The sequence below is a fragment of the Arvicola amphibius genome, chromosome 18, assembly GCF_903992535.2.
Source record: "Arvicola amphibius chromosome 18, mArvAmp1.2, whole genome shotgun sequence".
In the NCBI taxonomy this organism is placed as follows: Eukaryota; Metazoa; Chordata; class Mammalia; order Rodentia; family Cricetidae; genus Arvicola; species Arvicola amphibius.
The window spans coordinates 5,906,372-5,927,503 of NC_052064.1; the positions used below are offsets into that span (position 1 = coordinate 5,906,372).

Consider the following 21,132-nt stretch of genomic DNA (forward strand, 5'->3'; position numbering starts at 1 on the left):
AGTTTGTTGTGGTGGAAATTTTGACAACTTACTAATTTTTTGTTCATTTCGAAATATTTTTCATGCTCATGAATTCAATATTGAAAATGTTGTACACATTTTTAATCTTTGCGTCCAAAGTCGGTCAAATTCTCATCCTGGTTCTCAAGCAAACAAAAGCATTGTCATTTTTATATATAAAAAAAAAAAAACCTCAAGGGTTTTGTAATCTGTCAGGATTAAACTCTGGACACCTTTGTGCTTTAGTTACAGGGGTCAATGTGCGTCACCGTGTGTCAACTGCCCTCAGATTTACCCAGCGGCACACTGGTATCTTCCATTCTGAAGCAGGTCCAGTACCATTCAACAGTCCTTTCAAGCAGTGACAGACATAGCCGATGTGTCCGACGAAATTAATGTAAAGCTCTGTGAAATATTTGATTCATTTGATGTACTTCATTAATGATCTTTTGTGTAACCCAAGAAGCATGGAGTTACTACTTTGACTTGGTCCTACTAGAGATTAAAATGTCATTTAAAATGGGGGGCTGGGGTGGTCACTAGGGCAAAGTGCTTGCTACACACGCTTGAGGACCTAAGAGTGATCTTCAGCGCCTACAGACGAAGCAGCTGTGGTGGTATTGCTGCAGAGGTGGGGAGGGCAGGTCTCAGGTTCATAGCTAGTCATCCCAGCCTAATCAGTGGACCCGGATCGCAGAGAGACCTTGCCTCTGAAATCAAGGTGGATTGTTCTGTCTTGAGTCCACACCTGCACACACGAGTCCGTATCCACCTCCTCCAAAGGCATTATTTAATAAATGAACTATTGCCCATCTGCAAGTTCATAATGGACTTAGAATCAAGGTTATAAAATAAAAACCTTATCCAGCAGTGGAAAATTACTGTTTCTCAGTTTTAAACTAAAACTTTTCACTTGGCCAATGAGTATGAAAAGAAAAAAAGAAAAGGCTCAATCTCTAGTTCAGCAGAATGTTCAGTAGAAGTCAGAGTCACTATTGCTGGCCTTGTAAATGGAGCTCAGAAGTAGAAAATGCAACAACTTGCTCATCTTTTACAATGGTGCATATCGACTCTCAGCCAAGTCCTAGGACAACAAGGCTGTGCACAATGCCCACGTTCTCTTCCCTAGATTCGCGCTTATGGTAATGCTGTGTAGTGGAACAGTTAGGAAATAGGGTGAATGGGAAATGGTAGTAATTGGTAAAGCCTCAACGAGAAATAGCATTGCTGGGTGCCAAAGTCTCTGCTTTTCAATTATTCTGAGACCAAGGGAAGCAATGCAATTTGAAATAAAGTTTCTTATAGTCATTTTATAAACCATGGGCTTTCAGCTATTATATAGTGATATTGTGATGTTAAAATTAAAAAAATTATGACTTCTTTACAGGATTACAACACGTAATCCTGAAAGTGTAAAATGCTAGATTAAATTTTTTAGCAATACTGGTTAAATAAAGAACATAGAACAAAACCAGCAATGAGCCACAAAGGTATAAACTTATCCATATCACACCCATGGTCTTGTTGGTGTCAAGGTTTTCCAACTTTAAATATTTTTTGATTCTGTGAAAATCAACTGCTATTTTAGCTTTAAGGGTTGTTTTTGTATTATCATTTAGAATGGAGGGTATTAGTTTGCCGGCGAGGCTTCATTTCAATTGGTTTTGTGTGAAAAAGATACCCTGTCTCCTGGACATTTTCAGAGAAAAGCAAAGGCAATGCCACACAGGAGCCTAGGGTCTAGAAGAGACAGCCGCTGAAACCTCACTTCTGCCGTGTATTTCCACCCGGTTTCCTGACCCCAGCATTTCTGAGAACAGTTCACCATACTTCTTTCTGCGAAGGCCCAGCGTCTTCATTTCATGCAGACACAGACGGAGACGCTGAGATTTACAGACGCTGTCTGTACCGCCCCTTTGCACGGTTACAAAGGGAACCATGAACTTGGCAGAGAGTAAAAGCACACCTGAGAGATTTCAAAGTTGCTAAGATACCAAGAAAGAAACACGTTTAAAAAGTATATAAATAAGCATTGACAACAAGATTCTTGCTTAACACCTACGTCTATCAGCTGTTAAGTAGGTGTCCTGAGCTGTTTGTGGCAGATCTTTGTGGGCAGACAGATGCAGCTGCCAGCCGGTCTCCTTTCTCTCCCCACCTTTCAGCCATGGTCACACTGTGTGCACCAGGGCGTCCTCACCTATTAGATGCAAGTGGAAGTGGTCAGAGTTTTCCCTTACCCAACCCCTTCCAGAGACGGAATAGCCTGCCATACCCCTTCCCTGTTGCTCCTGCAGACTTCCTTTCTTGGCAGTTTTCATCTGGTGGGAATCTGTGATGGAGTCCCTCCTGCTGAGATGTACCACATAGAGGCAGAGAGTACCCAGACTCCGGCAGCCTTGGTTGCTGTAGGGGCTCCCCAGCCTGGGTGGTCTACCCCAAGCCTGCTCGTCGTCAAGGTCAAATCAGTGCCTTGACTTTTGTTTATGCGACAGTCAGTCTTGTTTTTGTTCTAACCTAGAACAGAATGCATTTCTAGCCTATGCACCCGCCTGCTTCACTGAATGGTATCTGTCTTGATGCCCTAACTGGAAAACAGGAGAAGAATACAGATAGCCACACTTTAAACGCTAGCCCATTCCTAGTCATGTGACCGTTTCTGCCTCCTGCAAGATCAGCAGAAGCCAGGGTACTTGGTCTGCTGCCCCTCCCCTCCTGCGTTCTTATTCCTCCCGGGTTTGGGAAGAAGAGATTTTGATGGGCTGAGTTCTCTCATTTACAGAACTTCTCTTTGCTGCATGGTGAAGTCAAGATTTGTTCATAAAGGCAAAAATGAACTTAACTGCTTCTGTTGCAAGCACTAAAATGTAAAGAAGAACCCATGTTGGCATTTTGGGGAGAAATTCTGGGGACAGGATATAGTGGAAATCAGGGTGCTGGCTTCATTCACGATGTCACAAATAAACAGCCTTTCAAAAGTGACTGCATCTACTTACAAGACTACACAAGAGACCGGGGATGTCTCTCTCCACTGGACAGGGCTACCTCTTTGCACCTCCACACCCAGGAGGACTTTCAGGTGCTCCGTAACAACTGTCAAGTGGATAACACCCTAACGTAACTTGAATCGCCACAGGTCAGCACTTTGTGGTGAAGATCCTCTGCCTCTGCCAACCTTGCCTCGTGGGGATAGCAGGTGACCTGTCTTGTGGAAGCCTTTTCCACAAGGGAGGAAGGAGCTCCTATCTCACTCACCTAAGCAGCCCCTAAGATGCAGAACTGTGCTGGAATCTCACAAAAGCAACCTATGTGTGAGGCTTTGGGTTCTTAAGAGCTAGATGATCTCATTTGACCTCTGAGTCAAGACCATCTGGAACCTTAGCTGGGAAGAACAGAGAGGCTGAGTTGACCCGGTGCTACACAGCTGATAAGAAGCTGACAGCAGTATGATAGGAAGCCCGCCCAGTCGAAGACTTCCCACCATGCCATGTCGGTGTGGGAATGAGGGCACAGGAAGGTTTTCACAAAACTACAGTTATCTAAATTAGTACTCAACTCAGACAAGGTTTTGGTGACTTTGGTGCTTCTTTTCAGAGCGTGTTTTCCATCTCTGGGGGTGGGAGAGACTTCTGCATCTGAAATGTAGATGTTTTCAGCCAAAGAAAGAGAGAAGTAAATCTAGGCTGAGTTCTGAGTCACCCAAGGAATGAGTCACTTTGGACAACAGTTTTGCTTAGAAAGTCGACATGGCTGAACTCCCATTACTATATCATGGTGGAAGATGGCAGCATTATTTCTATTTCTTAGAAACATAGACAATATTCTGCTTTTTTCCCCCTCTAGAGTTTCACAGGAAGGAATAGCTCTGCAGAATTCTCTTGCAGAGAAATGACAGAACACTTCTTCTTTCCTTCCTTCCTTCCCCCCTCTCTTCCTTCCTTTCTTTTTTCTTTTTGTTGGATAGTCCAGTCCATCGCAGGAGATGTACATGAATGAATCTTGGTACCACCCATCCTTTTGTTTCTAATCTTACAATCAGCAAAGAGATACTTACTTGATTTGACAGATAACATTGTGGATATTGTAGGATTAAAGGTCGCATTTGAACTCAGCTGTTGAAATAATGTTCACTATACATTATTATATCGCCAAGCAGATGCACCCATGTTGTTTTAGTGGCTGCAATCCTGCGGTGGGGAGGTGGCCACTGTTTCTATCTTGACATACATACTTCCAGAAATTTTTGCCTTAGATTTACACACACACACACACACACACACACACACACACACAATGCACACACAGACACATACATGGCAAAGCACTGTAATTGTCAGTGAAGGCAGCTGGTTGGCGAAGTTGTTCCATCTCTCACCATTATAACTGATGCATATATAATATGCATTTGTGTGGGCCTTTTTGTGCACTTGTCCATAGTCCCTGGAATAAATTCCTAGGATTAGAACTGCTTACTAAACCAATTCCCACCACCAGGCTGTCCTCTATCAGTAATGGCTGGTGCTGACTGTGCCATCACGGGGTGGGCAGCAGCTTTCTTCCCAGATACTTCATGTCGGCTGTCGAACTACAGTTTTGATTAGGAAGGACATTAAAAAGATATGTGCATCTCTGTGGGGCCACGGTAGTTTTTGTTTATTTTCCCATGGCTCAGAAGTAGAGTAAACCTTTCCCTTGTTGATTTGAAAGCGTTCTCCAAGCATTGAGGATGCACTGTATGCCAACTATGCCAGCAGTACCACCCTGCTCCTAGCTTGACATTACAAATTTTAACTTGCAAACAAAGTAAAAACTTTCTGTTTTTCCTCTTCTAGACACATGTGTAAATGCTTTAAGCTGCAGAACGTTTGACCCTATGGTCCTGGCTTCTGGTGTCATCTATTACTGGCGTCTGTTGAAAGTGACTCTGATCCCAGTTCATAACCAGCAAATGCCCAATGGCCACTTGAAAGAGGCACAGCACTTTTTACTTGTAGAATATAATTTTCAAAAACTTTGCCTTTTCATTACCTCTTTATATTATTTATCTAGGGCCTCACTTCTTTTGTGTGACTTTGAAAGCAAAACATTGCTATTTAAACCATATTGAAATGTGGAAACTATAAATTCCTTTGTAATTCTGGCAAGTTTTGCATGACAGCCACCTCTTTGCCATCCACGGTGTACGGGGGCCACCTCTCTGTGGTTTATGGTGTGCGGGGGCCACCTCTCTGTAGTCCATGGTGTGCAGAGGCCACCTCTCTGTGGTCTGCAGTGAGTGACGGCCCTTTCTGTCTTCATCTTCCCCCTCCTACTGCGGTGCCTCTGTCATTGTCTCTAGCAAGGCCATGGGTTGCCAAGATCCTGCTCACCCAGCTCTAACACCACATCCTTTCCTTGAGAAGTTCACAGTTCATCCATGTTTAAGGCTCCAACAGCAGTGTGGCATTTTCTACTATGTGTATGTGGCTTACATCACCGAGGGTTAAACACATTGGCTTAAGATGCCACATTCATACAATGAACTGGTTTGTTAATACTTCTGGTTTCTTCACTACCGTCTCTCAACCAGTTTCTCAAAACTGGGCTTGTTATCTGAGCAGGATATTTCCAAGTATTATATTTATTTTTGACATTTTAAAAAGCTGATTTCATCAGAGCCAACCTGGAAGATCTTTACAAAATGCATTTTGTCGCATTCAATGGGCCATTTGCAGAGTCTGCGGGTTTCTCAGTGGCTAACTCCCCCTCCTTGTTTGTCTAGTTGAGATTTCAGGGTTATTTTGGCAATTAAAGCTATTTTGGGGTACAAGTGTTCCTAACACCTGCTTCAGGCTTTTTTTTAAGGCATTTTGTCTTAAGCACCTGCTTTTCTTTTCTCGTCTTTATATTCCAAGAAGTAAATGAAGTTTCTGTTCCATGGTTTCTTCATTCCTATGTTCTCTCTCTCTCTCTCTCTCTCTCTCTCTCTCTCTCTCTCTCTCTCTCTCTCTCTCTCTCTCTCTCAGTGTGGAAATTTATCTATAGTTCTTAAAGCTAGATATAAGAATAGACTCTTATGCTAAGCTAGAGACATACTTCGGACAATAAGAAGCATAGTTTGAGCTACTTGGCTGCTGTTTAATGAGCTTTTAGGGAGAAGGACTTCTCTTTGAAAACTACTGAGCACAAAATTTAGCATTACCTCCTTCACCAGAAGGACAGGATAACTTCAGATTACAGAAGACAGAAGAGGGGGGGGGGGACTGGACTCCAGAGAGAGAAAGGCTGACAGTCAGTGTAAACAGCGGAGATGGTCACATGACACTCTCTTCTGACCAAGTCACAGGTGCTGTGGGATACACAGGTAGGGAAGACTGGAGCCACAGGAAGGGACTCTTCTCGCCTCCTTTAGTTGTTCCACGTCCCATCTGCGGCCACTCACCCTCCTGTGTCTCCTGGGGTCTAAGGACAGCTCACCCAGCTTCTAGATAATCTCTTTCATTTTCAAAGCTACAGACTAGTTGGCATAAAATGGTTTTGAAGTCCTTGGTCATTTTTTAGTCTCTGAGACTCCTTCCTTCCTTCCTTCCTTCCTTCCTTCCTTCCTTCCTTCCTTCCTTCCTCCCTCCCTCCCTCCCTCCTTCCTTCCTTCCTTCCTTCCCGCACATCTCACAGCTTCTTCTGAAGGAAATGTTCAGCAGCTGGAGTAAACTAGCAGAGAAAGGCAGCACTCTGCTAGTGCTGGGTGAGGGCACAGCATGGAGGAGAGGAGGAAATTCACGAAAGAGCCCTGACATTCTCTTTTCCCTAGCTGCGTTCAGCCACACATACTGTTCAGAGAATACTGGAGCAGGCGACATTCAAAGTCATTCCTTTGCTTGTGGCAACTCCACAAAAGACTCTTAGTAATAGTTTTCTTATAACCTAAGGAATTAGGGGTGCTTAAAGTCTTAGCTAAGTCCCGATGTGACCTCCGACCCCTCCTTTGTCCATGTTTACCAACAACACAATCCTACATTAGTGACAAGCCATCTCTTTGATTAGTCTTATATAGACCAACACAATGGAATAAAGGAATGGAAATTCATCTGTGGAAAAAAAGTCTCAACTTTCAGTAGACACTTTTAAAAATAATGAAGATAATAAAATGAGATTTAGATGTCATTTATAAAAATGTATGATCCAATGTTTCTGAGCTCTGTGTCAAATGCGCGCTCTCTCTCTCTCTCTCTCTCTCTCTCTCTCTCTCACTGTGTGTGTGTGTGTATCTGACTTTCCTACAGATCCACGAGGACTTTGAACCAACAGCTCTGTTGGTGGTTCTCTAGGTCAGCGGGAAAAATCTTGCCTTTATCCAGTTATGAGTCATTGTTATTTCTAGAAGGTTCTTAAAGGCTAGAAATGATTCAACAGTAAGTTAGTCTCTCATATACATATCTATAAATTTCAATTATTATTCCATTCTGCAGGTAGTACATGATTATTATGTAATAAATTATATATATAAATTACTGTTTTTTTCTCTGTGAATGGTCATGGCAAAGGCATTGTTATTTATTTATCTATTGCAGATGCTGTAAAAATACATATTGTAGTATTACTGGTTAAACTCGGGGTCTTACCCGTGTTGGGCAAATGCACTTTCACTGAGCTATATACATCCCCAGTCCTACTTATTTTTATCAAAACATTTATTTTTGCTTTTACTGATGTGCATGTCTCTCTGTGTGTATGTGTATGTGTGTGCAGGCTCCCATTGAGGCCAGAGCAGGATGTCAGAAACTCGAAAGGATGAGTCACCACCATGGGTGCCGAGAACCGAATCCGGGTCTTTTGGAAGATCCGCAAGTGCTCTTAACCTCTGAACTTTCTCTCTAGTCTTCTTTGTCTTTTCTTCTTCTGAGATCAGGTTTCTCGATATTTCCCAGCTTTGTCAGAATTCATGGCCCCAAGCAAATTTTCTACCTCAAGATGCTAAGTGTTTTTATATACAAATGCACCACTTCTAGGGCTGCTAAATGGACCTCATTCAATTTATGAGACAGATAGGTAGCTAGCATCCTCTTTAGCCCTAGAGTGTTGCCTGTCTAGTTCTCGCTTTCAATAAGTATACGAGCAAATATTGTTTTCTTGTCCACACTAATAGAGCTGTCCCACGAGATGGTAACAAAGTTTTGAGTGTCCTGAACATACGTGCTACTTGTCGGTTCTACCTACCCATCCTGCAGCTGTTCCCTTTATCCCAGATCTCTAGTTTCCGGGGTGACTGTGCTACCAGGTGCTTACGGGAAAGCTGAATTTCCAAGGGTCTCCTCTCATATCAACCAACATACGGTGCCACCCCTTCCCCCCTGTATCTTCCACCATTCGTACCTTAATTTTAATTCCTTCCTGTTGGTCTTTCATTCTTTTCAAATCAAATGTTAAAAATAATTTCTCTTTCTGAAACCTAAACCTAACATAACAATAGCTCATGATTTACTTATATAAAGAATAAGAACGCTTTAAATAGAAATAAATAAACAACATTAGCCACAATGAAGACTGAGTGCACTTGAACCTTTCATGCCTATGAAGTACGTAGGTGTCTCTTTCAACATTTCCGTAAATCACATATAGTCTTAATTCTTTTAATTAAATCTTCTTTTCTTTAAATGCCATTAATGATCTGCAAAGGACAGATTTTCTTATTGCATGCTAATGTTTGCTTTAATCCTCGTCAGTCACATCAGTTTCTCCATCTATGTCCTACAGGTGTGCTGTTGTCAGGGCCTCTTAGGATGGGAGTGCTAGGGAGCCGGTGATAGGAAGTGGGGAATGGGATGGCAGGGAGGGAGTTCCGACCAGTGGTCCGACTCCCAAGGTTCTGGAAAGCACTATTCAAGTTACAGAAGGATGGAAACTGTTCTGCCCAGCTGCAACACCTAAGGACCACAGAAAGGACCAGATGGCAAGAGAGACATAAATGTGCAGTAAGTGCTAGTCAAATGTCATCAGCAACCAACAGCTGTCTAGCTGGACGTAACACCCACTCAACAGGAGGGAAATCGTGCCTGGGACTAGGAACCTAGCCAGCTTTGGGGTGATGGCTGTCATGGGCTCTGGGAAAGATTCCACAACCATCACTTTGCTAGACCAGAATAATTCCTTACTACATTCTAAGTCTATATCTTATCCTCACACCATAGATAAGCGGAGTATACACCTCTCACCAAAGAAGCCTCCACAAAAACAGAGACTACTGCAGAGAGCCATGAGGACACACAGTGCAGGGATCAACAGCTCATGGGGAGCCCAGCTCCAACAGATACGTCTATGGCTGTGACCCTGGGAACGTCACGGAGGAGAGGACGGAAAGATTGCAAGAGCCAGAACACACTGTCTCCCCTGCAAATGTCTACAAAAGCAGGGCCAGAACAATGGCATTATTAATGGAAATGCTAATGTAGAGGGGATTTTCATGGGGTCCCCTAAACAAAAACTCCAGGTAACCTGTGACTCCTGGGAGGGGAGTTAACCTTTCCAGGTATAAACCTCTTTACTGGTTGTCCAATGCAGAGTAGTCAGCCCTGAAGCTGTACACACACACACACACACACACACACACTATATATATATATATATATATATATATATATATATATCCAGCAGCTTATATTCATATAGTTGTACACACACACACATACATTCAATATATGTAAGTAACAATAATAATAAAAGAAAAAGAAGTTATCAACTTCAGCTGGGCCCCAAGAAGGGTTTGAGAGAGGATAACGGGAGGGGCTGGGAGGAGGAGATGGATGGTGAATGTGATGTGATTCTATTTCAACTGAAAACTTTTTTTTTTTTAAAAAAATATTTATATGTAGTATGAACAATAAAAACCCAGGGGCAGAAATTGAGGTTCAACCCAGAAAAGCAAAATAGCCAAGCCACTAGAGACATCTTACCTCTACCAAGACTGGCTGACTGCATTCTAAGCAGACTAAGCCTCTCTCTCCTCCCATTTTATAATTCCCTCTCGTGCTGGGATTCAGGGTGTGACTCCTTTGTACTGGGATTAAAGGTGAGGCACCACCACCTGGATCTGTTTCTGCTTTGATCTTGTGTAGCCCAGGGTGGCCTTGAACTCATAGAGATCCACCTGCCTCTGTCTCCAAAATCCTGGAATTAAAGGTGTGCGCCACTCAGCCTGACCTCTACTGCCTCTGGTCTTCAGGCAAATACTACATAATAATATATACCCTTACATTTATAAGACATTTCAGAATCATTTTAAAAAGCTAAAGCGAATACAGATTTAATGAATAGAAGGAAAGCATTGCCAAGAGTCAGAAGCAATGTCTTTCCCTACTGGAAAAAATAAAGTGCTTTAGAATGGCGTTCTCTAAGTGATTCATAGCATATTAACTATAGTTCTAATGAAAACGCGATTGTCCAAGCTTTCCCGGGAGAACCGCCTTGGTAACAACAATCCGCGCTCATGGACAGTCACGGGTCTGGAATGAGAACTAAATGAACGCACAGCTGGGAAGAGCCAACAATCATTAATCTAACACCGGTCTTTCTGTGCGGACCATGTCTCCATTTCCCCGGAGAGGAACAAGGTCATCACAGGGTAGAGGCCATGCTTTCAAATACATTTAAAGAATTTTTACTTAATAAGATAACACGCTGCCAAGATGCTACGTGAAATAATGACTGTTCCTGTTAAGGACTGGTTGGGGGGGGGGATAATACATAGTTTGCAATATCATTTCTCTAATTTCTATATTGTAACAAGTGTTTCTGAAAAACACTGCCAAACAAGTTTGCATCCAATTTTAGGCAACGTCTTCCTCCACAGCAGAACAGAGAAACAGCGTCATTAAAAAGAGTTTTATTTTAACTCACTGACTAGGAAAATGGGGGGAGTTTGAGAGCGTCCATGTTGCTTCAATTTAATGAGCAGTAAGCATTTTTTTTTCATGTCTTTTTAAAAAATTGTTAATGTGTTTTTCCGGTCTCATTACCACTGACAGTGTCTCCTCTGATGTCTCACAACCAAGACAACCCCAGTTTGTTTTAGAGAACAGCAGAAAGTCAAGCTGATTGCTCATGAGCTGCGGGTAATAAAACTCCTACAGGGCCGCTCAGGGTGCCCACTGGGCGAGCACGATTATTTGTATTTTCTTCTGGTTTTCTAGAATTACTGTGATTGTATTTTCATAAAGTAAATGAATCTCCACAAATGAAGGCTGTGGTGGGTTGAGAATATTCATCAGGCTTGTGTGAAAGGATATTGTTCACAGGATCTGTTCAAAGCCCAAACATTAAAATGCAGTTTTCTTGCATTCATCTCAAACGTTAAGTTAAAATGCTCAGCAACTCCGGAGTTTTTCTGAGCAGATGTTAACCTTTTATGAAAGTAAACAAGATACAGGACTTGCATTCTTGATACGACTCTTTGTTACAGCCAAGTGCTGAAAAAAATCTTACTACACAATCTTGGGAGATATGGTTTATGGTACGTGACTAATCGGAATCACTCTTAATTCAGGCCACTCAAACTTCAGAAGCAGAAACTTCTAACAAATCTCATCTTAGTCTGTATCTCCTATCTTCCTATCTTCCTCTTTTCCTCTTTTATTTTATTTGAGTTTTTGGAGCTATAGGCTTGGGAATGACACAGACACACACACATACAGATACACACACACACAGACACAGACACACACACTACACCACACAAGCATCCGAGGCTATCAACTAGAACGTGGTTGAACTGTCTCTAGTTGTTTGAGCAGATATTTCGTTGTGTCTACTCTGACACGCTTGGAGCAAAAGTGACCAGCTGTACTTCCTTTCCATTAGCTGTCATTTTCACGCTAGAATTTCAGCCCGCTGGGTGAGATGTGACTGCACACGCGAAGCCCCAATCAAAGGTAATTCTCTGTGCAATGGCGCGTGAAACTTACCTCTAATTAGGATAAGGTTCCTGATGGGTCATTTATGGTACACTCTCTAGAGGCAACAGCAATGATTAGCTTTCAGCATGACTCATCTGGAGGAAATTAAATGGGCCTGATCATGACTCAATAGAAATTAAAAGTCTCTTAGGAAGTTGTTCCTTGCTCATGCCTAGAGTTTAAAAGGAATCTAGCAAGGGCAGTGGGCATAATAGTGAAGGCTGTGGGATCATTTAGACGCAAGACTAAATCTGGAAATCTCTTGGATCTAGAAGACACTATAATGTCTCTGAACAAATCTTGCCTTCCGTTCTTGACACATGTTCATCTTCTCAACATGTGTGTTGCACCACCACCGCCCTCCCTTGAACATGCCTCAGTCATTCTTATCTTGGCATCCTTCTCCGCGGAATGACCCGTAGTCGGATTTCTCTTCCTGTGGATTTCCGCACGGCTGGGATTTCCACTTGCCAGTCGGTGAAATACATCATGTCCACCTTCTCAGATTCTCAAAGGAAATCTGTCTCTGAAGCCCTTGCCCCATCTTATGTAAGCAGCCTAGGCTGGCCCGGAACCCCTTGCACACAGCTGAGGATGCTCTTGAACTTGATCCCCATGCTCCCTGCTCTCAAGGGCCAGGATTTAGACTCTAAGGCAGCCTCTTCTGAGGGCCAGTGGGGCTTCCCTGCTAAGTCACTAGCTCCTTACACTTATTAGTTACCACTGGATCATCCTTAGTGGTGTTAATGAAGTACGAATTATACTTAAAATTATTTACTTACTGTTTGTTATATAATTAAATCTGTTAAGTCACCATTGGAAGGAGAATCTAAAAGTAATGACTATCTTAATTATGATTCTCCCAATATTGAACCTCCACCAATGTCACTAACTAGATAAGCCAATACTGTTTGAAAATATGGATTAAAGGAATATGTAAGTTAATCAGGCATGATAAACTTCTTGAACTTTTACACAGGACAGCATGAAAACAAAAGTCCTTGTATGAAATTTTAACAAACCAGTCACTAACGAATTTTATGTATACGTGTGCTCTGTCTACATGTATATCTGCATTCCAGAAGAGGGCATCAAATATCACTATAGGTGGTTCTGTGTTGCCATGTGGGTGCTGGGAATTGAACTCATGACCTCTGAAAGAGCAGCCAGTGCTCTTAACCTCTGAGCCACCTCTCCAGTTCCAGTACCACTTATTTAATGTACCACGTTCCATCAATATTTTTGAACAGACTAAGTGCAGAACGGACTCAAAGTTTATCCATGCACTCTGCTTACTAATGCAAATTGTAACAACGATCCTTACCAAAGTGTCCAGTCATGACCGCAGTATGGCTGAACGTTCCCAAGGTAGAATCCCAGAGACTGAGTGACCTCCACCAGATTGGTAAAGTCAAGACTGATGCTGTCGAACAGGACAGAGGCCATGACAATCTCGTCAATAGCCCAGACGTCTTCTCCTTGGGAAGAGTGGTAGGGCTGCCACCATCTGAACTGGATTCCAAACTGTCTCGCGTCATCTGGCAATTCTACAGAGATTATCCTAAAGGGAAAAAAGTTAAAATTCAGGTCTCTTGCTGCCTTAAATATGTATACTACAAACCCGACTTCCTAGCCAAATAAGTAGTCGAATAAATTGAATTATTTAAAGCTCTAATCTCCAAGATTGGATATACTAAAATAATTAATCAGGATAGTTGGACCCCCACCAAACTATGGCATAACAATGATTCAACCATGTACATTCTTCTGAGATTCCTGGCTTGCTGCACCTTTCTAACAACGTCTTCTAATTGTATCAAAAAATGTGATTGTGTTCTCATTCACGGGCTCTCAAGGAAGCTGACTCCATTAAACACAGTTGTTAAAGGGACAAAGTGGTGGTTCTGAGTAGCCTGTTCCACGCTACAGGTGTGAGGAAGAGGGGAGCAAACTGCTTTCTTGGTTCCCTGAGTTAGTCAGCGTGGACACAGGTCACTGGCTGTGCCGCGACAAGTGGTGGAGATTAAGAACAATATCTAGTTTCAAGGAGCAATTATTGCACACAGTAGCAGCAACCGCGCTTTAATTGCCTCGTGATGACATCGGTGTCAAATCTCCATAAATCACAGCCCCAGGCTGCTCACATCCGCACGCAGGTGAGACACGAAAGCAAGAGTTCCTTTCCCACAATGCAGCGGGACTCCAGGAGCGGCGCTGCAGGGGGCAGGCTGCAGGGAGCAGGCTGCAGGGTCTCAGGAGGGTTGCTTCCAGCGAGCAAAGGCACACTTCAACGCCCTCTTCCACCAAGTGACTATGTGGATAACTTGAAGTATTTAAGACTTCATTGTACCAGGTTAGCTTTACTGAGAAATTAGACCGCTTTTCATATTTTTTTTCATGCAAAAAATATTAAAACGGTAGTTTGGAAATGTGGTTTATCTGCTGAAAATTACTATCATTTTCCCTTTACAGCTTTTAAAGAAATATGAGGGGAGAAGACTGAGTGCCACTATCACAGCTGGGTGGAATTGTCCAAAATACGAGAACAGACATTTTTTAAAAAATGGAAAATCAATATAGAAACACAGAAGCATAAATTTAAAAAGCATAAATTTATAAAACTTAAACTACAAAGACATAGTGAAATGCATTTATGGTTTTAAAATAGTTTCCATAATCAGATAAACTTCTTATTAATATAATTAATTAAATGACAATTAATAAAATAAATAGTTAACTTAAACATTTTTTATAGTTTTTACTTTCATTTTTCTAATATTTATTATACAGACATGAATGTTTATTCATAATATGCATAATTTAACTAAACAATTGAGCTATATTCCAACTGGTTCAATAATGCAAACATCAGGCACTGATTTAACAATTTAGTTTAATTAGCATCATATTATGAAAAATTATAGTTTCTTTTTATTTTAATAATTAAAAATGCAACTAATCTCCCTGATGAACAGAAAAAAGTTTAAAAATAGCTAAAAATAGAATATTTTATGTTTATACATGTAACAATAATTATAGAGATCAATATTTCCATAACGGAGGAGTGGAGTCTTGGTCTGCAGTTAAGACTCTTGGTCTGTAGTTAGACCCTTGGTCTGTAGTTAGACTCTTGGTCTGTAGTTAGACCCTTAGTCTACAGTTAGACCCTTGGTCTGTAGTTAGACTCTTGGGTCAGGGCCTCTGTGCTGTCAACCTAATGACTGATGACTCTGCATCCAAAGGAAAGGCTGTTTGATGTGCCTTACGGGTCTCAGCATCTGCACATGTCAATTTGGGATCAAAACATCTCATGGCAAAGACTAGGAACCTTTTTGTCTCTCTTTTATCCGTATGTCAGTATGTAAAGCACTTGATCACACATGGTGACAAGACAAACCTCCAGCGCACAAAGCATCCCCAGTGAATGCCAACAGGGATGTGAACACAGGTAGAGGGACGCCAAGCATCCCTTTTAGGGTTAAACAGACACAAAATGACTCGCAGATCTATAAACCTTGGTCCTAGCTCCTTGGTCTTCTACTCCACATAACTTTGCCAAGAGCGTGGGAAATTTTAATGATGTCCTGGCTCTTTGCACATTAGAGTGGCTGGTAGGATAGCTATAGAAACTTTGATTAGAACATTACTTGGTGAGAATAGAGACTTAAGTTAACCTTTTGCTTCAATCGTTCCTTTGTAGATGGGTGTTATATGATTTTTCTTTATTTTCTTTTTTCTTATTGGCCGGTGTGTGTGTGTGTGTGTGTGTGTGTGTGTGTGTTATATGTGTACAGATGAACTCACATGTGTGTGGAAGCCTGAAGTTTATGTTGGATGTCCTCCTTGATTGATAAATTGTCATTTTATTTGTTGAGGCAGTCTCTAGCTGAACCTCGAGTTGAGTTCTACTAGTCCAGGAAGACAGATTGAGCCAGTTAATTCAAGCTTTGCTTGGCAAGCATTGGAATTACAGTTTTCTGCCATAGTTGACCAGCTTTTATGTGGGTGTTGGGGATTCAAACTTGTATCCACTGAGCCACCTCCCCAGGCTGCATGAATTTTCTTTTTCTTCGAACAAGATTTCTCTGCCTAGCCTTGGCTATCCTGGAACTCACGCCATATACCAATCTGGCCTTGAACTCACAGAGATCCACCTGCCTCTGCCTCCCAAAATCTGAGATTAAAGGCATGTACCATCACTACCTGGCCAAGAAATTTTTTTCTAAAGTTTGATAACTGTCTAAATTACAGAATTGGGTAACTTGAAATAAGGGATCAAACACAAATAATCAAGGCATAAAAATTGACCAAGATTTGATTTTTAAAGCAATTTTAGAGTATAAAAACACGTATAAGTAAGAACAAAAGGGGAAACAAGTTTAAGGTTTAACAGAATTATGAAATTTACACTTATAAAAGCACAAATTAGTTCGCAAGATGGTCACTCAGACTAGATATATTATGAGATTTCAGATTTTATACATAAAGTTCTTTTAATATTTGAATGAAACACGGACAAACTTTCTGAAACCGTCCTTTAGTGATGGCGGCGAGCCAGCTAGAAGATCAACACACTGCTCATACTTCATTTCTGAGCAACCGTGACATTAAGAGATAATATAGAATTCACAGCACTTTACAGGAGGTAATTTACAATGAATAAAGCAGACTAAATGGCTAAGGGCATCAAGATATATTTAATCCTATGAAAAATTTTCATGGTTTGTATTATTTATTATGAAGAATATAATTTAGCACTTGGAATATATCAGCTTCCATTTCTGCCATGTCAGCTTTTATTAATATTTGTGAGGGGGAGGAAGAGGGAGAGTCTTATGGTCAGATGCTCATCTGCGGAAAATGTGTGTGTGTTTTGCTGGCACCATCCCATCCCCAACCCTGAAGGGCCGCCTTAATTCTGCTTAGAAGAATGTCACTGTCACATGGTGGACAAGATTAAAGCCACCTTTGCAGCAGCACATTGAAGATGTTACTATTTTTCATATCAACAAAGACTAATGAAATTCATTAGATAGATGGATTACTGAATTTTGAAGCTGTCCATCCTTGTCAGAAAAAAAGTTGGGTGTTCGCCAAGTTCACTTAGGATGATGATATTTTCTTCATGATTTTATCATGTTTTTTAATTTAATTTATTGGTTCATATTAACCATAGAGAGTCCCTGGGACTTTTCTATAGGACACGTGCATCTCTGATGGATAAAAATGTACATTTTTACATGTACAAAGAAAGCATTCAACAGGGACACTTAAATTCTGTTATAATATGTAAAATTTAGGTCAAAATAGTGAGTGATTGTCTGCTACATGCTACTTCACTTTATGTACAAAGTTCTCATATTATTTGCCAATGATTAAAACTGGGAGGGGCCCCCAGCAAAATTATAAACCATGTAGCATGCATTATCAGGGCACACCCTGAGGACTGAAGCCTGCCTCCTCATGAACCAGGGGAAAGGTACCTCCTGGAGGGGCAACAGTGTGAGCTGTGGGTGAGACGCCGTGCTCACCTCTGATGGTTTGTACATTGATACCTTATTTTGAGATTTCCCTTCCTTCTCTCCCTTTGTTCCTTCTAAAGGACTTTCATGGAGAAGCCCCGTGTGTGTTCTAACAGGGCAGAGCGTCTCAGAAATGTTTGTGGGCACCATTCTGTCAACACTGAAGGATGAAGCCCTGTTAGGTGTGTATAGCCATGAAATATACAAAAGCAGAGAGAAATAGAAATCGCCCGAGGAAAGGGTTTTATTTACTTCTTCATACATGCCATTGTCAAGGACTCAGTACATGCCAGAAAGATTTACTTGTGCTTACTGCTTAATTTTACTGTGTGAAAAAACTTAAAACACATTGAATATCAGATTTAACAAATTACTATAATGTTTATATGTAATTTAGCAAAATCTTATCAAATATTTTTAACAGTGTTTGCAAATGAGTGTCATATAAAAATTATCTCTAATAGCTTACAGCATAATAGTATTTGCTGTATTTCTTTCCTAGATATCAAAGTGGTTTCCTTAGACGCACATCTCAAAATGAAGCAGTACATTTCTTTGAAGTATCAAAATGAGTGGGACACATAGATTAAACAATATGGTTTACCAATTGTTCATTTCAATAGAAGAATATATAGAATCTTATACGATCTGGCTCTCTGCAAAACTGTAAAACTGAACTGTGATTCCCCCAAGAAGGAAATACTACACGGACGTGTTCTGACATACCTGGGCTCATGGTAGCTGAGGTAGGAGTAGTGTTCCAGAAGTTTCCAGGTTATCCCATTGTCATAAGAATAGTGCAGTAAGACTCCTTCCCCAGGCTGGTCGGGGGCCTTGCACGTGCTCAGAACAGACCTGCTCCCGAGGCGCAGCGTGAACTGCAGAAACCTAGAACGAGCCATTCATAGTTAGTGACACATTCTTACTGATAAACTTTTGTTTTCAAAGAAATTCAAGCACTTTTAAATGAACTTCCCCAAAGCTGTAGGCTTACAGTCATTGTTTTATAAAATGTAAGTGATTGTACCGTAAGATGTATAAATAAGTGAAGATGTGCATGTATTATATGTGTGTGTGTGTATCCATAAAATAGAGCTATTTTCATGCCTGTTTATGTATTATGTGCCTGTGTACATAAACTTGAAATGCCAATCATTCCTTTCCTGCATTATTTATCAGGCACTGGGGGAAGGGGCGGTGTAGAGTAAATCTAATCAGCCCCTGCAAGCTGTCAAATAAATAAACTACATGAATAATTAACCAGCCTTTGGCTTAAGAACACAGTTTTGATGTGAACATCTCATATTTTTTAAAAAACTGTCAGTCGTTAGTAACTCAGAGTCATTGGCGAGTCTTCTGGTTTATTAAAAACTAGAGCAAATTAATTCTCAATAAGCTAAGAATCCTTGCAGCCTATTTAAAGATTAGAAGACATATCCGTCTAGTAAAAGAGAAAAGAGTATAACTGGAAATCATCCAAACTCGCCCACACGCTCTCTGCGTGTTCTAGCCCTCCACACTCACCGGGACTGTGAGCTGTCCAGAAAAGACGTGATCAGCTGCCTCCGCCCATCTTTGTTGAAAACCAGAGCCTTCCCGCTGGCTAAGACACCACAACCAAAGCTGACTTCAGCACCACGGATAGAGTAAAAGTTATGGTACGAGGAGAGCCTAGAGCTGCCAAAGCTTTCGGAAATAAACATCGGGAATGTCTGGGATGCCATCTCGCAAGCTGGGCCGGAAAATCCTGGGTCGCACCTGAAAGAAATGAACGGGATGTGAGTCTTAAGGGCCTTCAGGGCCCGCTGTACTTGCCGGTCCATCCTTTGGACGCTCCTGAGCTTAGTCTGTATGTCTGGGTCCAGAGAGCAGGGCGGGAGTGAACGGGCACACAGCCTTGATGGTGTTTGGGGGAACTGTATCTGAAGTGCGACAAGGGCCGGCTGACTGCATACTGCAGGAGAATTTAATCTCTGAAGGCCCTACTGCAAAAAGCTACGATTAAAACAGCTCAGCATTTACCTTTGACCAATGCCAGCGCTCATCTAAAATGAGCCAAAGTCTGCACGCACTGACAACTTAAAATCTTTGTAAGCACCAACGGTTTTATTCATATTGCTCATAAACTTGATGAAGTAACATGAAACACTTCTAATAAAATACTAGAATGAGTTTGCTCCAAGAAGAAAGATAAATGTAACATTCTGAGAGGGATTATTTTACATATTTTTAGGCTTTGGAAACAAGTCTTTTTTTAAGCATCTCACACCTAGGCTGGCAAACTAGAGGAACTGCCCACCTTTGACCTAGATGCAAGCTGTTGCTGATCAATGGCTCCCAGTTTAGCAGTGGTTCAGGAAGAGAAGCAGCTTCCTCCCAGTGCCCCACTGCTCAATGAGAGTGTGCTTTTATACCAAGTGGTCTGTTGGGGGCACAGAGGTCCTTGTACTCACAGAGAAGGGCTAAGAGAACCAGAAATGTCAAACATGTGGACGCCTCTTCTCAGTGGATGAGATGATATAAATGTTTTCCTGCCTAGAAGGCGGGGGTTGTGGTGATGGTGGTGGCGGCAGTGGTGTGTGCGGATTTATTAATGACCTGGTGACATTTTTGCTATCTGTGGAGGCAGACCTCATCCATCTTCCCTCCCTAGACCATTACCTGCCTTTTAGCAATGAGTAAACTTCATCATAGCGGAATTACTACTTGAATGTAAGAAACCTTTAATGGCTTAGCTAGTTTTTTTTTTTTTTTTTTTACAATATAGTTTTGGATTCTAAAATGAAATCAGTGGTGTAGGAACATTTTCAACGAAGTCTTTAAACTCCCTGAAGTCTGAAACAGCCTTTCCACATAGTAGTGTACCAATAAATAGATGTTAGAGCTCAATTCAGAGAACGTTCTCCAGCAATATTTCTGAAACCAAGGCCTACAGTGGCCTTCTACAGGGTTTACGGAATGTAAGAACAAGTCGAAATAAAAAGTCAAATTTGATATACACTATACATTTTCTGGTGTTGCAAGTAAACCCTTTTCATCAGGTTAACAAAGAAGCCAGGCCCTAACATGCCAAGAACTAACACAGCATGATGTGCAAGGGGTTTCTTGGCAACACAGACAACTTTAGGGAGAAGTGAAGGATAGAAAATTATTATCTGCTGAGCACGTTAATGAACCTCAGCTTCCACACAGACTATTTCATGGAAACAGTCATCCTCTGAGTCACAAAGAACTTTCCAAACAGGCTAGGAAACCTCAGCTAAGCTGGACACACTGGCGGGCAGGTGTGGTTTACTGTGGCAAGCAATTGGAATTTGCTTCCCAGTAAGGCTAGCAAAGGGCGTCTCAGGCTAAGTATACTTTTGCACATCTTAAATATGTTCTCTTAGAATTAGATCGCGAGAAAGGTGGCCACTGAGATGCAGAGCACATTGAGTCTCTTCCTACGAAACAGTTCTGAAAATCTACTTTTAGTAAAGATCGTCTTATTGGGTTAGAATCCCAATAGAGACTCCCTTGTGTTTAAAGATAAAACAACCAATTCTTTTCAGTCTTCGCTTTCCAGCAATCACACTGGTGGCTTAGGAATGACAGGAAACTGTCAGATTCCTAGCATGGCCACTGTTGGTTCATCTACCTATCTCCGAATCTGTTCACATATTCACTCTGGATGCTGGGGGAAA

General features: G+C 41.5%; 1 protein-coding gene across 1 annotated transcript in view; it reads right to left on the minus strand.

The window, feature by feature from the left end:
• The window catches only part of Reln (reelin), a 429,856-nt gene that overhangs the window by 119,336 nt on the left and 289,388 nt on the right, over positions 1-21,132 (minus strand). Inside the window, exons 18-20 of the mRNA XM_038315201.1 lie at positions 18,974-19,207; positions 18,176-18,337; positions 13,252-13,488 (exon numbers count right to left, since the gene is read on the minus strand). Coding sequence (XP_038171129.1) covers positions 13,252-13,488; positions 18,176-18,337; positions 18,974-19,207 — 633 coding nt within the window. The remainder of the gene's footprint in view (positions 1-13,251; positions 13,489-18,175; positions 18,338-18,973; positions 19,208-21,132) is intronic.